Source organism: Hemitrygon akajei, chromosome 5 (assembly GCF_048418815.1).
Source record: "Hemitrygon akajei chromosome 5, sHemAka1.3, whole genome shotgun sequence".
NCBI classification, from domain to species: Eukaryota; Metazoa; Chordata; class Chondrichthyes; order Myliobatiformes; family Dasyatidae; genus Hemitrygon; species Hemitrygon akajei.
In genome coordinates this window covers 47,748,766-47,769,596 of record NC_133128.1, presented here as the reverse complement: position 1 = coordinate 47,769,596, position 20,831 = coordinate 47,748,766, and the positions used below count along the sequence as shown (strand labels likewise).

The window sequence follows — 20,831 nt, the reverse complement described above, 5'->3', positions numbered from 1 at the left end:
CTTAGGCCCATCTAGTATGTGATGAACTATTAATCTGCTTAATCCCATTGAAATGCACCCAGACCATAGCCCTTCATCCATGTACCTATCCAAATTTCTTTTAAATGTTGAAATCGACCCTGCATCCACCACTTGTACCAGCAGCTTGTTCCACACTCTTATCACTTTCGAGTGAAGTTCCCCTCAAGTACCCCTAAACATTTCACCTTTCACCCTTAACTTATGACCTCTAGTAGTTGCCTCACCCAACCTCAGTGGAAAAAGCATGCTTGCATTTATCCAATCTATACCCCTCATATTTTTGTATACCTCTATCAAATCTCCCCTCAGCCTTCTATTTTCTAGGAAATAAAGTACTAATCTATTCAATCTTTCCTTAGAACTCAGTTCAAGTCCCAGCAATGTTATTCTAATTATTTTCTTTCAATCTTATTTACATCTTTCCTGTAAGTAGGTGACCAAAACTGCACACAATACTCCAAGTAAGATCTCTGCAATGTCCTGGACAATTTCAACATACCATCCCAACTCCTGTCCTTGTACATTGATATATGAAAGCCATTGTGCTAACAAATTTTCTTTACCTCCCTATTTACTGTGACAGACTTTCAAGGAATTGTGGATCTGTACTCTCAGATCCCTCTGTTCTACTGCACTCCTCAGTGCCCTACCATTCATTGAGTAAGACCTACCCTGGTTTGTCCTCCCAAAATGCAACATCTCTCACTTGTCTTCCTTGCTAACCATTACACCCCCAATCTTGGTAACATTTGCAAATTTGCTGATCCAGATTGTTGATATAGATGCCAAACAATAATGGACCCAGCACCAATTGTGTGGCACACCACTGTTCACAGGCCTCCAGGAAGAGAGGCAACCATCTACAATCACTCTCTGGCTTCTTCCCTGAAGTCAATGTCTAATTCAATTTTCTACCTCATCTTGACTACCAAGCAACTAAACCACCTTCACCAATCTCCCTTGCAGGACCTCGTCAAAGACCTTGTTCCAGCTCTTCACTGTCTTGTCTTCATTGGCTTTCCTGGTAACCTCAACAAAAGATTCTAAGATTGGTTAAACATGACTTACTATGCACAAAGCCATGTTAACCATCAGTAATCAGTCCCTGTCTATCCAACCACTGAGTTATTTATTGAGATACAGCACAGAATAGGTTCTTCTGGCCCCTGGATCTGCGGCATCCAGCAATCCCCCAATTTAATCCCAGCCTAATCACAGGACAATTTACAATGACAAATTAACCTACCAACTGGAATGCCTTTGGACTGTGGGATGAAATTGAGGTACCCAGAGGAAACACACACGGCCACAGGGAGAACGTACAAACTCCTTTCAGACAGCAGTGGGAATTGAACCTGGGTCACTGGTGCTGTAAAGCATTGTGCTCCCCATCTCATTTGGCTCCATGCATAAATTTGCATTCTAATCTTACAGTGGACCAATTTTGTCCCTTGCAATCATTTTGCTCTTAACTTATCTGTAGAGGCCCTTGGGATTCTCCCTTGCTTTGTCTACTATAGGAACCTCATGCTTTCTTTAGCCTTGCTGGTTTCCTTGAATGTTCTTTTGCATTTCTTACACTCTTCAAGTACATAATTTGTTTCTGCTTGCCTATACCGGCTACACACCTTTTTCTTAACCAGAGCCTCTTAAAAAAAAAAAAAAAAAATCAAGGTTCTATAAACTTGTTATCCTTGCCTTTTATTCTGACAGGAACATACAAACTCTGTATTCTCAATTTTGCTTTTTGAAGGCCTCCCATTTGCCATGTACACCTTTGCCAGAAAACAACCTATCCCATTCTATTCTTGCCAGATCCATTCAGATACATCAAAATTGGCCTTTCTCCAATTTAGAAGCTCAACTCAAGGACCAGAGCTATTCCTTTTCATAATTACCTTGAAACTAATGGCATTAAGATCACCAGATGCAAAGTATTCTCCAACACAATCTTCTGCAATCTGTCCCTGTCTCATTCCGATAGCAGATCTAATATCATACTCTCTCTAGTTGGAACTTCTGTGTGCTGATTAAGGAAACTTTCTTGAATACATTTGACAAGCACTTTCCCACCCAGCTTTTCTACAGTATGGGAAACCCAGTCAACACATAGAAACTTAAAATCATTAACTATCACAACCTTTCTGTTGCTCGCAACAGTCTGCGATCTCTCTGTAAACTTGCTCCTCTAAATCTTGTAGACTGCTGGATGGTGTATCATAAAATCCTATTAACGTAGTCATACCTTTCTTATTCTCAGTTCTATGCATAAAAGCTTCACTAGACGAACTCTGCAGTCTGTCCTGACTGAGTACTGCTGTGATATTTTCTCAGAGTAGTAATGCCATCCCTCCCCACCCCATTTATACCCACTAGCTCCATTCACACAAGCAGCTGTTCTCAATTGGCAGGGTTAGACAACTGCGGCTGACAAGGGAAGCTAAGGACTGCATAAAAGCCAAGGAAAGGGCATATAAGGTAGCAAAAGTGACTGGGAAGTTGGATGATTGGGAAGTTTTTAAAATCCAACAAACAGCAACTAAAAAGCTATAAGAAGGGAAAAGATGAAATATTAGGGCAAACTAGCGAATAATATAAAGCAGGATACTATAAGTTTTTTTCAGTTATATAAAGAGTAAAAGGGAGATGAGAGTTGATATTGGATCACTGGAAAATGATCATGGTGAGGTAGGAATGGGGGGACAAAGAAATAACAGATGAACTTAAGTATTTTGCATCATGGAAGACACTAGCAGTGTGCCAGAGGTCCATGAGCAGGAGTGAGTGCCATTGCTACTACAAAGGAAAGCGTGCTAGGCAAACAAAGGTCTTAAGGTGAATACATCACCTGGAGCAGATGGACTACATCCCACAGTCCTGAGAGAGGTTGCTGAAGAGATAACGGTCATGATCTTTCAAGAATCACTTGACATTGGTATGGTCCCAAGGACTGGAAGATTACAAATGTCACTCCAGTCTCTTGGAAGGGAGGAAGGAAAAAGAGAGGAACTTATAAGCCAGTCAGCCTAACCTCAGTGGTTGGACAAGTGTTGGAGTCTATTATTAAGGATGAGGTTTCAAGGTACTTGGAGACTAATGATTAAATAAGTTAAAGTCAGCATGGTTCCTGTAAAAGGAAACATTGCCTGAAAAATCTGTTAGAGTTCTTCGAGAAAGTCACAAGCAGGATGGACAAAGGAGTGGCAGTGGATGTCATTTTCTTGGATTTTCAGAAGGCGTTTGATAAGGTGCCACACATGAGACTACTTAACAAGATAAAATCCTATGGTGGTACTGGCATGGATAGAGGAATGGTTAACGGCTAGGAGGCAGTGAGTGGGAATAAAGGGGACCTTTTCTGGTCAGTTGCCAATGACTAGTGGTATTCTTCAGGGGTCGGTATTGGGACCGTTACTTTTCACATTGTTTGTCGATGATTTGGGTAATAGAGTTGATGGCTTTGTGGCAAAGTGTGTGGATGATATGAAGATAGGTGGAGGAGTAGGTAGAGCTGAGGAAGCAATGTGATTGCAGCAGGACTTGGACAAGTTAGAAGAATGGACAAAAATGTGGCCAATGGAATACAGTGTTGGAAAATGTATGATAATGCACTTCAGTAAAAGGAACAAGAGTGTAGACTATCATCTCAATGGGGAGAAGGTTCAAACATTAGAGGTGCAGAGGGACTTAGGAGTCCTCGTGCAAGACTCCCAGAAGGTTAATTTACAGGTTGAGTCTGTGGCAAAGAAGGCAAATGCAATGTTGGCATTTATTTCAAGCGGAATAGAATATAAAAGCAAGGAGATAATGCTAAGCCTCTAAGATTCTAGTCAGGTCACATATGGAGTATTGTCAACAGTTTTGAGTCTCATATCTCAGAAAGGATGTGTTGTCATTGGAAAGGGTCCAGAGGAGCTCACAGAGATGATTCTGGGAATAAAGGGTTAACATATGAAGAGCGTTTGGCAGCTTTGGGCCGGTACTCAATAGAATTTAGAAGAATGCATGGGGATCTCATTTAAACCTACTGAGTATTTAAAGGACTAGATAGGGTGGATGTGGAGAGGATGTCCCCTATGGTGGGGGTATCCAGCACTAGAGTGTACAGCCTCAAAATTGAGGAGCGACCTTTTAGTACAGAGGTAAGGAGGAATTTTTTTAGGCAGAGTGTAGTGAATCTGTGGAATGCTCTGCCACAGTTTGCGGTAGGTATATACCCAAGTCCACGGGTATCTTTAAGGTGGAAGTTGATAGTTTCCTGTTTGGTCAGGGCATCAAAGGATAAGGTGAGACGGCAAGTGTATGGGGTTGAGTGGAATCTGGAATCGGGCATGATGGAATGGCAGAGCAGACTCGAGGGGCTGAATGGCCTAATTCTGCTGATATGACTTGTGGTCTTATGTCTAAAACAATAGAACCTTGGGATACTGAGCTAATAATCCTGCCTCTCTTGTAACAAGTCTCACAGATAGCTACAATGTCATAATTCTACATGTTTATCCTAAACTCATCTGCCTTTTCGACAATATTCCTTGCAACTGAATATACACAGCTCAGAAAATTAATCCCACAATGCTCAATCTTTTGATTCCTGACCTTGTATGTAGGCTTAACATCTTCCCCACAGCAATATTTATTAAATATTCTAGCACTTTATCTGCTGTGAAGGAAAATATTATTTAAAAACCGGATGCAATATTCATGCATTCTTTCATCCATGTCCTTTTCAAATGCTTGATGGTTTGTCATTTGCTTAAACAATAGTGTATTTGCCTTAACAAATACATGACTCTTAGTGATTCATTTTGTATTACTTATGATCTTGAATGAAGTAATATTATAATCAATATTGCACATATGGTTCCTTCCACTTGCCTTGCCATCATATTGTTTGGTCTTCGTTCAGCAAGTAGCTCTGACCTCTGCCTTCATTGTGAGCCACATTCAGAAATTCAGCTGCTTTGACTAATTAGTTTGCTGAATCTGTTGATATGAGGGAGTCACGTGGATAACCATCTATCCAAGGTGTATAGTAGGCAAATTGAATTTGGTATGAGTGTATCTGTCGTGGATATTATGGACTGTACAGTTTGCCTATTTCGGCTTATCTGCAGCTGCTGCTAGGTTCTTTGGAGTACTCTTCTATATTGTCTCTTCACAATCTATTTGGTGTAATGGAGGTTTGAAATCTTTACTGATTTTTTTTTTAGCAATGTGGTAGCTCTTTAGGCCACTGTTTGTTAATCTTATCTGTCCTTTACTAGTATTAGATTGTTAATGTTAGAATATTTGCTATGCTCCAAAACAGGGTTCAAATACATAAGTTGTTGGGTTTATTAAAGTTGGCTTGATTAAAGTAAGTAAAATAACTCTTCACCTGCTCTTTCCTCATTTAGGTTAGTATGCAGTCTAGTGTACTATGGTCTGACTCTAAGTGCAGGTGATCTTGGTGGCAATCTATACCTAAACGTAGCGCTATCTGGATTGGCGGAGTTGCCATCATATCCTTTATGTCTCTTTCTCTTGAGTCGTACTTGGTAAGCTGATTTTAAATGTTTCAAACAAATTTTCACTTTGCTATTTATAGTTTGCCTTTCTTTCAGATGTTTTTCTGTTTAAATTAGAATTTGCAGAGTTATTTTACCAGTTTGTATTTATGATGGAATACTTATGTTTTTGCATCTCTGTAAATTATATCATTTATTTTATTAATTACTGTTGATAACGTGGCATTATAAAATTGTGCATCATTAAAATTAGGTGGGCCTGATGTCATTTTATAAACTGCCAAGTTATCTGGTGGTGTGTGTAGTTGGTGATATGATCTGCTTTCATGTGGCACAGTCCTATTAAACAGTAATTCTTGTATTTTGAGACACTAATAGTCCAGTTAGTGTAACAGTAATATTGACTTTAAAATCCTCTCTCATCTAGTACTAGGGGATCTGAAGAGATTTTTATGTATTCATCTGCAAAGGCTCACCAATTAGATTTAGAAAATGTACTATTGATATTCAAAACATAGTGTAGAACTGCACAAAGGTATTTGAACTGTTCTGTTTTGTCATTTATTATTCCGTTAGGTCAGGTCGCAGACGAACACTAGCAGGATTCCTGTTTGTGGGAGGTACAGCTTGCCTTATCATCATATTGCTTCCAGAGAATAAAGGCAAGATAACTAATAATTATCATTTGATTGAAGGTCACTGAAATCAAATCTTTACAATTTACTTTTATACCTCTGAGTGATTTATCCTTCTATGAGAATTATTCATTTTTTGTTATTATGCCTCAGATGTTTCTTGTATATCCACAAACCTAGTACACTAATGGTTAATGTTTCAAGTTCATAGTTATGGAGTGGAAATGGGCAACTTTGCGACCTAGCAAGGAGGGTGCTGTAGTTGGCATGAACCCAAATGGTTCATTTCACCACGGTATCCTCCCTGCCACCCCCAGTGCCTGTGTTTGGCCCATAAACCTCTAAGCTCTTCCTCTCCATGTATCTTTCTAAATGTCTCTTAAATGCTATAGTTGTATCTGCCTCATTCACATCCTCTGGCAGTGCATCCCAGGTGTTCACTACCCTCTGTGTAAAGAAGCTACCTCTTGGGTCTCTTTTAAATCAATCCCCTCTTAACTTGTATCAGTGGCCTCTAGTTATGGATTTGCCAAACCTGGGGAAAATACTGACTGTCCACAATGTTAAATAGTATATCCCTTTACTCTTTCTACCAAAGTGCATGACCGCACACTTCCCTACACTGTATTTCATCTGCCACTTCATTGCTCATACTCCCAATTTGCTCAGCTCCTTATGCAGTCTCCCTGTTTCAATACTACCTATCCCTCCACATAATTTGTATTGTCCACAAACTTGTCCATGAAGCCATCATTCTGTCATCCTAATCATTGACATATAACATGAAAAGAAGCAATCCCAATACCAATCCCTGCAGTCACTGGCAGCCAACCTGTAACCCCCCCCCCCCCATTTATTCCCACTGTTTGCCTCCTGCCAGCCAACCAATCTAAGCTAGTATCTTTCCTGTAATACCATTGGCTCGTAGCTTAAGTAGCCTCGTGTGGCACCTTGTCAGATGCCTTCTGAAAATCCAAGTGCACAACATTTTCTGATTCTCCTGTGTCTATCCTGCTTGTTACTACTTCGAAGAATTCCGACAGATTTGTCAGGCAAGATTTTCCCTTAAGGAAGCCATGCTGACTCTGTCCTATTTTATCATGCACCTTCAAATACCCCAAAACTTCATCCTTAACAATGGACTCCAACGTCAGGAACTGGCCTAGATTTCCTTTCTTCTGCCTCGCTCCTTAGTGTGGAGTGACATTTGCAATTTTCTAGTCCTCTGAAACCATTCAAGGATCTAGTGATTTGTGGAAGATCATTACTAATGCCTCCACCATCTCCAGCTACCTCTTTCAGAACCCTGAAACGTAATCAGACTGGTTCAGGTGAATTATCTACCTTCAGATTTTTTGGCTTTTCAAGCACCTTCTCTTTAATAATAGCAACTACACATTTCTGTCCCCGACACTCAAATTTTTGGCATAGGGCTTACAAGGATTACCACTTAGTAATAATGATCAGTTGGGCACAGAGGATCTGGATTTGCTGACAAGTATCTTTTATTGGCTCAGTTCACAAGCACGTGAATTTGCACAACTAGGTACCAGTGTGCACACCTGTGAGTTTTCCCTAACTCTCCATGAACTGTCGAGGAAGTGAAAGGATAATACCTGGGAAAAGCACCTACACTGCCCAGGTGATTCTCATAGCCCCAATGTGATGTCCACGTATCTGCTGTGGGCTCCTCCACATCTGTGACCGTTGGCCTCTGGAGAATTGCTACTGCTTGTGCTCCCAAATCCCTACATTTTTATTCCTTCTCTTATCAGATCAATGTATTTTAGTTTTGTTGGCTCAAGGTCATCTGACTGACCTGTGTCAGTTCTCATCGGATGTAGCTCAGGGCTACAAGCAATATTGCTTCATGGCCTTTGCCTTCAACTTTGTGCCTTAGATGACTTTTGTTCTATTCAACTGGCTCAAATTAGTTTAACTGGGTTCACTTGACAAGATTGCTTCTGCAAATTTGTCATTTCGCACCAACAGTTTTTTAAATTTGAGAATGGTCTCGGGTATAGCAGAACATTAGCAGAAACTCTGTGTCCATGTTCAATTGCTCTGATTAAGTTACCCCAGAGCAAGGATCAGTTCTTCAAAGAGTTCACAAAATGGCCCCCCTCCATTACTTTTCACTGTAGTTCTTTCTGACCTACCTCTTCAAAGAAATTCAAACTCAAAATTAATACGTCAGAAGTTTTGAGTAACGTCTTTTGTGTTCTATAACATGAAAGCAGTTTCATTCGTAAGGATGACTTTTAGGATTAGAAACACAGAAAACCTACAGCACATACAGGCCCTTCAGCCCACAAAGCTGTGCTGAACATGTCCCTACCTTAGAAAAATAGAGGGCTATAGGTAAGCCTAGTAATTTCTAAGCTCCATGTACCTATCCAAAAGTGTCTTAAAAGACCTATCATATCCGCCTCCACCACCGTCACCAGCAGTCCATTCCAAACACTCGCCACTCTCTGCGTAATAAAAAAAGACTTACCCCGACATCTCTTTTGTACCTACTTCCAAGCACCTTAAAACTGCGCTGTCTCCTGCTAGCCATTTCAGCCTTGTGAAAAAGCCTCGGACTATCAAAATGATCAATGCCTATCAATACACCTCTATCAGGTCACCTCTCATCCTCTGTCACTCCAAGGAGAAAAGACCGAGTTCACTCAACCTATTCTCATAAGGCATGCTCCTCAATTCAGGCAACATCCTTGTAAATCTTCTCAGCACCCTTTCTATGGTTTCCACATCCTTCCTACAATGAGGCGACCAGAACTGAGTACAGTACTCCAAGTGGGGACTGACCAGGGTCCTATATAGCTACAACGTTACCTCTCAGCTCCTAAACTCAATACCACGACTGATGAAGGCAAATGCAATGTATTCCTTAACCACAGAATCACCCTGCGCAGCAGCTTTGAGTGTCCTATGGTCTCGGACCCCAAGATCCCTCTGATCCTCCACACTGCCAAGAGTCTTACCGTTAATACTATATTCTGCCATCATATTTGAGCTACCAAAATGAACCACCTCACACTCATCTGGGTTGAACTCCATCTGCCACTTCTCAGCCCAGATTTGCATCCTATCAATGTCCTGCTGTAACCTCTGACAGCCCTCCACACTATCCACAACACCCCCAACCTTAATGTCATCAGAATTTACAAACCCATTCCCCCACTTCCTCATCCAGGTCATTTATAAAAATCACAAACAGAAGGGGTCCCAGAACAGATCCCTGAGGCACACCACTGGTCACCAGCCTCCATGCAGAATATGACCTGTCTGGGATCGCTTCCCAACTATTCTAATCTTCTAAAATATTATTCCAAATTTCTAGTTTAACTGCCTGCCAATGAGCAATTTACCCAAATACTTTTTTGCATCTGAAATGTGGGCATTTTATGTTGGGAATAGAGATGCACAGATTTCCATCACCTTGAATTCCACATGGCCACTTTCTCGAAAACCAATTCCATGGCAAACAGATGAGGAAACAATCTAAGAACACAGACAAACCAAATTTTTTAAAAAATCATACTTGTCTTCCTTCAGAATATTCAAGCGTAGCAGCTACTCGGACAATCCAACGCTGCTTAAAGACCAGTTAATCCAGGTTGACACGTCCTCCATAGAATCCAATAACAACGATGTTCAAAATTAAAGAAATGTATCAATCCTTTATTAAGAAACTAGCAAAACAAACAATCTTGAAATGTTGAAACTAATGAAACTAAAACTTATGAAATCAAGCTAAATTAAATTAAATAGCCAACAAAATATCACCCGACCTACTCCATTGTTCTAAACTAATCAGAATGACTCTAAAGTACAGAAACTCTTCACTTCTACCATGCCCCCACCCATGTGACTAACATAATAAATGTGCGACACAGAATACGATGCAAATGGAAAAAATACATGGCTCCTACTTTTTAATTATTATAATTAAGCCCCAAATTATTATTATTATTATATATATATAAATTACAAGTACATACTACCAAAACACAGGAGCTGTGAAATCTTAACATTCACATAAATGTCCTTCTTTCTCCTTCTTTCAGATAAGTCATGCAACACTCTCCTAGGCCAGAGGTTACCAGCACTTAGCCCAGTACAGAGTGATCTTTATCACCACTGTCTGGTGAGGCAGAATCATGAAGCTTAGAGCTGCAGCTCCTCAAACCACTGTCTCCTGTCTGGTCTAGGTGAGTTCTAGGCCCAGGGGTCTACAGACTCAATTTGGTTCAGAATGCTGATGCTTGCTTTTATTGTTTGCATCAGATGTGTGTTTTTTCCCCCTCTATTTCTCTGCACATTGAGTGTGGGTCTTTTATTTTTATATATGGGGTTCTCTCCAGTTTCTTGCTTTACAGCTGCCTGTAAGCTGACAAATCTCAAGATCGTATAATTTATACATACTTTGATACTAAATAGTCTTTGAATCCTGTAGAAGACAGATCTTAAAGACAGACTATGTAACAGTTTCTTCCCCCAAGCTATCAGACTCCTCAGAGCCTGGACTGACACCTTACTGCCCTATTGTCCTGTTTATTATTTATTGTAATGCCTGCACTGTTTTGTGCACTTTATGCAGTCCTGGGTAGGTCTGTAGTCTAGTGTAGTTTTTTTTTTCTCTGTGTTTTTTACGTAGTTCAGTCTAGTTTTTGTACTGTGTCATGTAACACCATAGTCCTTAAAAAAAAATCGTCTCATTTTTACTATGTACTATACCAGCAGTTTTAGTCGAAATGACAATAAAAGGGACTTGATTTGTTTATAGGCTAATCCAAACTCTTGGTCTTAGTCTTGATGCACACTGTCCCATATATACTTCTGTTTCTAGAAAAAACTTGAATAATTCTTCCCTTAATCCATGAGTTTCAAGGCACTGTATCATCAACTATAAGTACAATATCTCCTTGCATCTTATACTTGACCATTTCTGATGTTGCTATTGCTGAGGTTCCTAGACCCACTGTTTCCAAAACAAGTTTGACACAAGTCTTGCTTCCATCTATGACAAGCATAAACGTCTTCCTTTTGTAACTCTCTTAGAGAGGTGGTGAGGTATTCATAAGCAACCAATGGTTGGGTGTTAACACTCCTAAATCATTGGGGTTGGATGATTCTTTAGTAATCAGACAACCATTCATAATAGCCTGTACTTCACAAAGAACTGTGTGAAGACATTCTTCGTCAAGATTTTGCACCTTCATGGTAGAACTTGACCTTTGTTGACATTATTAATCTCTCCCATGCTCTTCCATGATGTGAAACAGCTGGGGTGGGGTTAAAAATCCACTTCATTTCTTTCTGAAGAAGTATGTCATTGATCTGTGAATGATTCCACTTCTCAGTGGCTTCACCCAACTCCAACAAAGTTATCAGAGCGCAATTCACAAATGTCCTCATCTTGCAATAAAGCGTTGAAATGCATTAACAAAGGAATCTGTATCTAAAGAAGATGACACTTCAATATGAATGTCTCGTATGGCTGGCCAGGTAAATAATAAATCCATACCTCTTCACTGTATGCCTTCTGCTTTTCACCTCAAAAGATCCAAAGTAGTCCAATTCCACACATGTAAACAGAGATTTGTCTGCAGAGACCCCGTCCAGAGATAGATCTGCCTTTTTGCTGCATCCTGGAACTGTGTGTAACCATTGACAAACAACACATTTGGATAAGATTCTTATAGCTGTACTAGTACTGGGAATCCAATATTTTTGGTGCAACCTGGATAATGAGGTCGAAGATATAAAGATCCTTTGTCAGTATAACAGTATGCTTGGACACTTCTGGCATAGTCGCCCTATGAAGCCGTCCACCAATTCTCAAGGCACTATCTTCAAGAACTGGATTGCTTGAAAATATTACTACTCCATTTCTCACTTTCTCCTTTTGCAAACTAGAGAATTTATCTGGAAATATCTTTCAAAAACCCAACAATCTCCAATTCAGCCTTTCTGAGCCCACGCACTGAGAGACAATCTCATCTGATTTGATCTTTGGTCTCCATCTCCCTCTGCCTCTTCCTTCCACCCCACTTTATCCTCCCCCACCCCTCAACCTTCTCCCCCCACCCTCTTTCCTCCCCCCTTTCCTCCTCACCCTCTTTTTCCTCCCCCCCCCCCCCAAATCTAAGAATCCAGGCCACTATCTTCCTCAAACCTGTCCAAGATGAGAAGTGATGGATAATGTGTGTTACTGTATCCAACTCCTCTTCAATCTGCATAGCACTCACTAAGGCAATCTCCTTGAATTCTGGATCATCTGGCAGAAGTTCAGACTGAATGCTTCATTGCATACCCTGTACTCTCTCCACAGAGGGAATATCGTCACCCAAATCATTTATATCTTTTGCTTTTTGTTCTTCTGGTAATACAGATAGCACACTAAGTCTGTTGATTATCCACTTTGTGCGTCAAAAATCGCCTTTAGCGCAAATGGATACAAGGCATACGAAAGAGACACCAATTTTTCATCAGAGGTCACTAACACCAGGCAGTCATCAGCATAAAGGCAATGCAAAACCTTATCTGCTGTCTTGTTGCTGAATTGTTCTTCATTGACTTATGTGCACTCCCTAAGTGCATAATTGGCACAACTCAGTGATGAGGTTGCTCCAAAGAGATATACCACTATATCTTGGCTGAGGTCATCAGACCACCAAAAAAAAAATCTGAGTAGGTCTGCATCTTCCACTGGCACCTTAACCTGATGAAACATCGATCAATATCTGCCATAATCTCGACTAGTTCTTTCCTGAATCTTGTTACGTCTGCACTCAGTGAGCTAGTAAGATCTGGTCCTTGTAAAAGATGAGCATTAAGTGATATTCACTGAAAGGTCACTCCACAAGTCAAATGCAACATGGAGTTTCCTTTCTTCTAGGGTGATTAACACCGTGATGTGGAATATACCAGACTTTCCCTTCACTGCATTCCAGATCCTCTGCCAGCACTCTTCTGGCATAACCTTTGCAGATGACATCCTTCATGAAAGCTGTGTAGTCAGTGTGAAATGACAAATCGTCCTTGAACTTCTTCCTAAGATTCAGAGCTTGCTGTTCCTGTTATTAGGCATGCTAGCATCCTTCTTTCTCAGAGGCAAACTAATCTCGTAGTGACCATCCACCAGTTTTGTAGACCTTGCTACCAGCTCCATGACTTGTGATCTTCTCTTGACAAACTAGGTTGTTCCTCCTGACCACATTCAGGGAAATTTGTCTTGAATTGCTGCTGTCAAAGCTTATCCAAGTTCAAATCTGAAATCCTGTTGACTGTCTGCTCTGGCTGAGTGTAGTTCCTTCCTCCAGTATGGTCTCCTTTCAATGGTCCAACCCACCATTGATCTGATTGCATAGGCTCCATCATTAACACTGTGAATCATGTGCAACAGCTCCAGTGCTTTACCTCTATCAGCAGCTCAATTTCATGCTTTGGATGAGACCATTCCTGAAGATGCCTATGACGTGGACAGGCATACTTTCCTGCATATAGCTGCTAGTCCAGTGGCCCCGAACCACCGGGCCGCAGACCGATACCAGGCCACAAAGCATGTGCTACTGGGCCGCGAGGGAACGATATGATTTGGTTATATGACATGATGAGTCAGCTGCACCTTTCCTCATTCCCTGTCATGCCCACGCGAGGTCATCAGTCGGTCGTTAACCTACAACTACTCAATGAGTAAAAAAACAAATGTCGCTTGAAAGTTTCTTTGGAAGAGGTGTTAGGGGACATAAACGGCCTAACGCTGATGATAACGCAGAGACAGCTGAGGCTGAGATTGCAACAAAAAAAAACAGAAATCTTCCTTCAACAGAAAATACGAGTCATACATAAAATATGGCTTTAATGTGACTGGTGACTCGCAAGCTCCAAGCCCCGTGTGTGTGATATGTGGAGACAAGCTGTCTAATGAGGCAATGAAGCCCTCAAAACTGCTTCAGCACCTTGAGTCCAAGCACCCTGCACTTAAAGACAAACCCGTTGAGTTTTTTGAGTGGAAAAAACATGAGCAAGCGGGAAGAAGCAAGTGCTGAGAGCCACCACCTCCACAAATGCTGCTGCTCTGAGAGAGTCGTACTTAGTGGCTAGCCTTATTGCTAAGGCTAAGAAGCCTTTCACTGTTGGTGACAAATTGATTCTGCCTGTTGCCAAGGACATGTGCTGTGAACTGTTGGGAGAAGCTGCAACTAACAAGATGGCACAGGTTTCTCTTTCAGCTACCACAGTTTCAAGGAGAATCGATAACATAGCGGAGGACATCGAAGCACAGCTGTTGGAACGGCTTAACGAGTCACCATGTGACGAGTGGATAGCGGAACTCGCTTATCTGTGTGACATCTTCAACCTGCTCAGTGAACTCAATTTGTCACTTCAGGGGAGAATGACAACTGTCTTCAAGTTGGCAGATGAAGTGTCTGCTTTCAAAGCCAAACTGGAACTATGGGGACGGCGAGTGGACGGGGGCATATTTGACATGTTCCCAACATTAGCTGGGATTTTGGGAGAGACTGAGGCTGCATCGTCCTTCTCACAGCTGGTGCGCGATCACCTATCTTCACTGTCGACAGAACTCGAACGTTACTTCCCAACCGCAAATGACCCAAGACGTGCAAAGGAATGGGTCCGTGACCCATTTGTGAATGTCCCTGGTGAATCATCCATGTCAGCACAGAAAGAATATCAACTCCTCGAGCTTGCAAGTAATGGTGGGCTGAGAAGTATGTTTGACATAACATCTCTGCCAGCATTCTGGATCAAAGTCGAGGCTGAATATCCTGAGATAGCCACGAAAGCACTGAAAGCGTTGCTTCCATTTCCAACATCATATCTCTGCGAGGCGGGGTCTTCTGCAATGAATGCAATGAAAACTGAATTGCGGAATAGACTGGACATAAGGAACCCCCTTCGAGTATCGCTGTTTCCCATCGTCCCTCGATGGGACCGTCTTGTTGCAGGGAAACCAGCCCAGGGCTCCCACTGATTCAGCGATATTGGTGTGTTGCAATGATTTTATATGTTCATACGAGGAAAATATGCGCTGTGTTTAATATTCAAACATTACTTAAAATGTGATGATGCTATTGACTTATAAGTGACGTATAATTGACTTATCACTATATTCATGCAAGGGAAAATGCGCGCTGTGTGTTTAATATTTAATTCGTTAGATAAACCCTTTTAGAAACGAAATTGAGTGTATTAGCCAAATAAGTGACTTATAGTTGACTTATCACCTATATTCCGGTTGTGATTAACACCGCCCCCCCCCCCCCCAAGTCGGCTGGTCTGCAAGAATATTGTCAATATTAAACCAGTCCGTGGTGCAAAAAAGGTTGAGGACCCCTATGCTAGGCAATTCACAGTATACACTATCTAAGCCAACCACTTCAATCCTGATATGACATAGCTATACCTAACCTTCTCTTGAACCATAGTGCATAAGAGAATGCCTGTTCTTTTTCCTGTCGGGCTGAGCTTGTTCATGAGGCTCACTGTACTGATGCTGGTGTCCTTCCTAGAAAAGCATAAACCACCCTTCTTGGGTTTCACTTGAACTGGAATTATGGCAAGTTTACAATCATGACCACCAGCCCATGAAGGCCATTAGATATCAAGGCATTACATGCTACTGTGTTTGATTCTTTCAGGGCTTGTTTCAACTCAGCACCTATTTCATCAGGGTGAATATGAAGTGTGCCAGGATCCTTTCCACTACATGCGCTCGTGAAAGGCTCTTCCTGCAGTCCTTGCTGATGTGTCCCATACAAACAACCAAAGTGTATACCATTTTCTTTTAGGAAAACAATCTTGTCATTATGAGCCTGTCTCCAGCTGAGAGCACAAATCCAAAGTATGTTCATACTAGTAGGTCAGACAAACTCCTTTGGCTGGCGAGATCATTTCCTTTTCAATAGCCATGAGCTACTTTTCAGAGTACCCACAGTAGCGGGAAAGCTGCTGCTTTGATCTTTAGACTGAATTTGTGACTTGGTTTAGTTTACACCTTTGCTTATTACTGGTGATATAGCATCCTGTATATTCCCAAACACTGGGTGTGCAGCAAACTTTACTTGCCTTTCTATAAAATCAGCAACATCGTTGAAAGTAGTCTCACAATTGTGCCTTTCTTGCAACTCACAGACGGCCATTCTCCGTTTATCACATAGCAATTTCATTATAACAATCAGCATATCAGCAGACATGTCCAGCTCAGACACGTACTGCACTTCTTCCATGGCATTGCAACAGCCTTTAAGCAAAAGACTGTAGTCTTGAAGACCTTTCACATGTTCAGATTTGATCTGGAGCTGAGAAAGAGCCTTTTCCATGTAGGCAGCTGTGGTTTTCTGCTCATCACCAAAATTTTCCTGCAGTAAAGCTTTGACCCTGAGATATCCTTGTCTGGGTTGGCTTGCGATGGTCGCCATAATCGCCAGTCTTGCCTTCAGTGCTATTCTTGAAAGCCCTCATAAATTAATGATATTACAATGGATTGCCATCAAAGATTTGAATCTCTCTTTCAAACAGAGATGCAATGCGTTGTTGTTACACCACGAAGGTTTATTATTTCCTTTTGCAACCTTATGGCCTCCAGTGTAGCATTTAGATGTCTTATCAGCTGAAACATGAGTGTTACCATACAGTACATGTTTTCAGAAACACCTTGTCATATCCAATAGCACATAGGTTCAGAGTGCCTTCTTATTGCAGTTTGAGAGGGAATACCCTGAACCACTCCCTGGGGTTCTAACTTGTGGCTCGAAGACATTTGAGGAGCAGATGTGTCCACATTGACATCGAATAGGTTAGATTGTTTCTGTGCCATGTCAACATAGGAACTCGCACCATAGAACTGCACCTTTAACACCCAGAGCATGTGCAGCCTTCAGCACTTTCACTTTAGCCATCTTAAATGCAATTTCCTCCTGCAACTGAAGCTGCTCTTTTTGTTCTTCCAGTGCAAGTTTGTTCTTCAATATTTGTTGCCTTGTGCATCACTCATTCAAATCGGTCTCCATTTTAATGCATGCCAAGGAGGTATCAGACGCACAGGAAGCTTGGCTAACATTAGAACCTGCTGCACGCACATTAGACACACTGTCATCTGCGTGTATATCATCCTGTAAATCATCAGCTTTATATGTAGTCAAAGCGTGCCCTGGAATTTGATAAATATTTTATTTGCTTCAGCAACTTGACATTCAACATTGCATGTTAGTTTCAGCCATTGTTCAGCCTCTGTGACTATAGTCAATAGTTGCAGGAGTAGGCCATTCAGCCCTTTGAGCCAGCACCGCCATTCACTGTGATCATGGCTGATCATCCACAATCAGTACCCCCGTTCCGGCCTTCTCCCCATATCCCTTGACTCCGCTATCTTTAAGAGCTCTATCTAACTCTTTCTTGAAAGCATCCAGAGAATTGGTCTCTGCTGCCTTCTGAGGCAGAGCATTCCACAGATGTACTGATAAGATTCTCAATATTTTGAAAGCTTTCAGTTTGTCTACCTTGCTCTGAGATAGGAATGAAAAGCAACAGCATTTTATGTTGCTTAGCAACAACTTCACAGATTTTTCAAATTTTCCAAATGAGACTGTACTGGCAGGACATTTTCCTTTCCTTGTGTAAAATTCCTAATTAATGTTATTAAATCATTAATTTTAACAATTTTATTATATTTGTTTCAAACACTGTCAGTTTTTCCTCACCAAAGCTTTCTGAGTAAGTATAATTTCTATTGTAGTCCTGACTTCAAGGTCACTGCTTTCAGCTTGACTCATGTTGTTTCCATGTGTGCAAACCAGAAACAATGTTCAAGTCAAACGTCAGCAATCAAAATATTTCAGCCTTTCAATAGTATCAAGTGATGAACTCTTAGGCAAACACCGTACTATAGAGCATACAGTCAATGATGAGCATTCCAAACTGTGTCCCAACCCCAAACGCATAGCAAGAGTTAACAAAAGGTCATTACTTGCTGGAAGCTGCTCTTGGCTTATCAAAATTGCTTCTGATTCCACCGACACACCCGAATGTTGATGTTCATTTGGTATAACTGTTGAAAGCTTTTTGTTGACAAAAATGCAGCAGCTACTTGGACAAGCCAATACCGCTTAGAAATTCAGCACGGAGGTGGAGGGAGGGGTTAATCCTGGTTGATGGATAGAAGTGTTCAAAGTTGAAGAAACGTATTCATTCCTCTATTATGAAACTGGTAAAACAATCCTGAAACAATAAAACTGATGAAGCTAAAATTAACGAAATTAGGTGACGTTAAATGCAAGCGGTTAAACAAAATTAAAAGGTCAACAAAAATACCTACTCCCTAATTCTAAACTAACCAGAATGACTTTTTTTTAAAGCATGAACATGTAATTAAAACTGCCATTTCTACCATGCCGCCACCCATATGATTAACTGCCGGAATAAACATACAATACAATGTAAAAAGAAAATAGATATACAACTCCTACAGCAAATAACTGCTAAACCTAGAATAAACAGTTAATTCCAACCATGAAAAACTTACACACACTTTTTCAAGGAAGGAAGGAAGGAAGGGAAGAAAACTGCTGGCTGTGGCTCCCAACACAATTACAAAACCTTTTTTAAAAAAAAATGTACCATCTCTTACAAGACAAGAAAGTGTTCCTACAAATCCATTTCATAGAAACATAGAAAACCTACAGCACAATACAGGCCCTTCAGCCCACAAAGCTGTACTGAGCATGTCCTTAGAAATTACCTGGGGTTACCAATAGCCCTCTATTTTTCTGAGCTCCATGTACCTGTCCAGGAGTCTTTTAAAAGACTCTATCGTATCTGCCTCCACCACCGTCACTGGCAGCCCATCCCACGCACTCACCACTCTGTGTTTATAAAAAAAAACACTTGCTTCTGACATCTCCTCTGTTTCTACTTCCAAGCACCTTAAAATTGTGCCCTCTCATGCTAGTCATTTCAGCCCTGGGAAAAAGCCTCTGACTATCCACACAGTCAATGTCTCTCATCATCTTATACAGCTCCATCAGGTCACCTCTAATCCAACGTCGCTCCCAGGAGAAAAGGTAGAGTTCACGCAACCTATTCTCATTAGGCATGCTCCCCAATCCAGGCAACATTTCAGAGTAGCAAAATATTTCAATTGATCACCTTTTCCTCTGAAGCATAGGATTAATTCAGAATTCCTCCCAATATTGTTTGGCCAAGCACATAACAGCCTTTGTGAATGCACACACACTAGTGAATTCGTATGTAGCCACACTTCACACATTTGAAACATACAAAGCATTCTCATTTTAAACTGTATCAGAAGATTCCTTGCTCCAAAATATTAACTTGGCATAAAATAAAATTGAGGAAATGTGTTACTTTAAAACAAAAATGCTGGAAGTTGGGAGCTTGAACAGTGGCTATTTGCAGTTCGAAGGCAAAAAGTTAGAGGTGTCTTCACACAGATCCAGGAGAAAGTTTTAAAAATTAGCTGTTTATTCAGAGCTGGAATAGCAGCCAATCGGAGGTTGGGACTAATTAGCAAGGTCAAATTAAAAATAAGGAGAAGCAGAGTGGGCCAGAGTTAGAGTGGGGAGACTTTTGCCTTTGGCTCAACAGGCCTGGGCAATAAAAGGAGTGGGTGAGATACATATCTGGTAAGCTTTTTCTTACTCATTCTTTATCTATAAGTGTATAGTTAGGGCACGAAGAATGGGCTCAAGGGCTGTGTTATTTTTTTGTGTGAATTCAGAGAGACCTCCAGCCTCCCAGTAACCACATCTATACCAGATGCACTGAGCTGCAGCTCCTCAGAAAATGCCTTAAAGAACTGTGGCCACAACTTGATGACCTTGCACTCATAAAAGAAACTGGAGGGAAATGGGCAGGTGGTACAGCATACCCTGTACCCTGTAACAAGTATACTGTGTTGAATATTGTTGGGGGAGGGAGAACTACCGGGGGAGCTGCAGTGATTGGGTCTCTGGTGTCTGGCTGAGAAGGGAAAGAGGCAGAGGAAGAATACAGTGGTGATGAGAGATTCCATAGTTAGTTGAGTAGGTGGGAGAGTCTCTGGACGTGACAGAGAGACCCAGATGGTATGTTGCCTCCCAGGTGCCAAGGTCAAGGGCAGTTCAGATAACGTCCACAACATTTTAAAGGGGGAGGGAGAGTAGCCAGATGTCTTGGTACATATTGGCACCAATGATGTAGGAAGGAAAAGAGAGGAGGTCCTAAAGAAAGAATTTAGAAAGCTGAAAAGCAGGACCTCTAGAGCAGCAATCCCCAGATTGCTGCCTGTGCCACTTGCCAGTGAGGGCAAGAATAGGATTTACACTGGAGTAAAAGGAATTACAGAGACAGGAGAAAGGAGCTGGCCAGAGTTGATTGGAAGGGGACTCTAGCAGTGATGATGGTAGAGCAGCAATGGCTAGAGTTTCTGGGAGCAATTCAGAAAGCGCAGGATAGATGCACCCCAACAATGAAGAAGTATTCTAAACGCAGATGACACGACCATGGCAAACCTACCCGGGAGTATATTGGTTTCCCTCAAGTTCTTCTCCAGAAGAGATCTCAATGATCCAGAAATCTGAAACCTTGCCCCCTTCAATTCCTCAGCCACGCATTAATCTGCCATATCATCCTATTG

The 20,831-nt window shown here is 41.4% G+C and overlaps 1 protein-coding gene across 8 annotated transcripts in view; it reads left to right on the top strand.

Moving 5' to 3' along the window:
- LOC140727745 (solute carrier family 22 member 15-like) overlaps positions 1-20,831 on the top strand; it is an 85,864-nt gene that overhangs the window by 27,749 nt on the left and 37,284 nt on the right. For all 8 annotated transcript variants that reach the window (XR_012098911.1, XR_012098910.1, XR_012098912.1 and 5 more), the window contains exons 7-8: positions 5,418-5,558; positions 6,105-6,190. Coding sequence is in view for 4 of the 8 variants with exons in the window: in XM_073045454.1 (XP_072901555.1) it covers positions 5,418-5,558; positions 6,105-6,190 (227 nt within the window). In the remaining 4 variants the exon portion in view is untranslated. The remainder of the gene's footprint in view (positions 1-5,417; positions 5,559-6,104; positions 6,191-20,831) is intronic.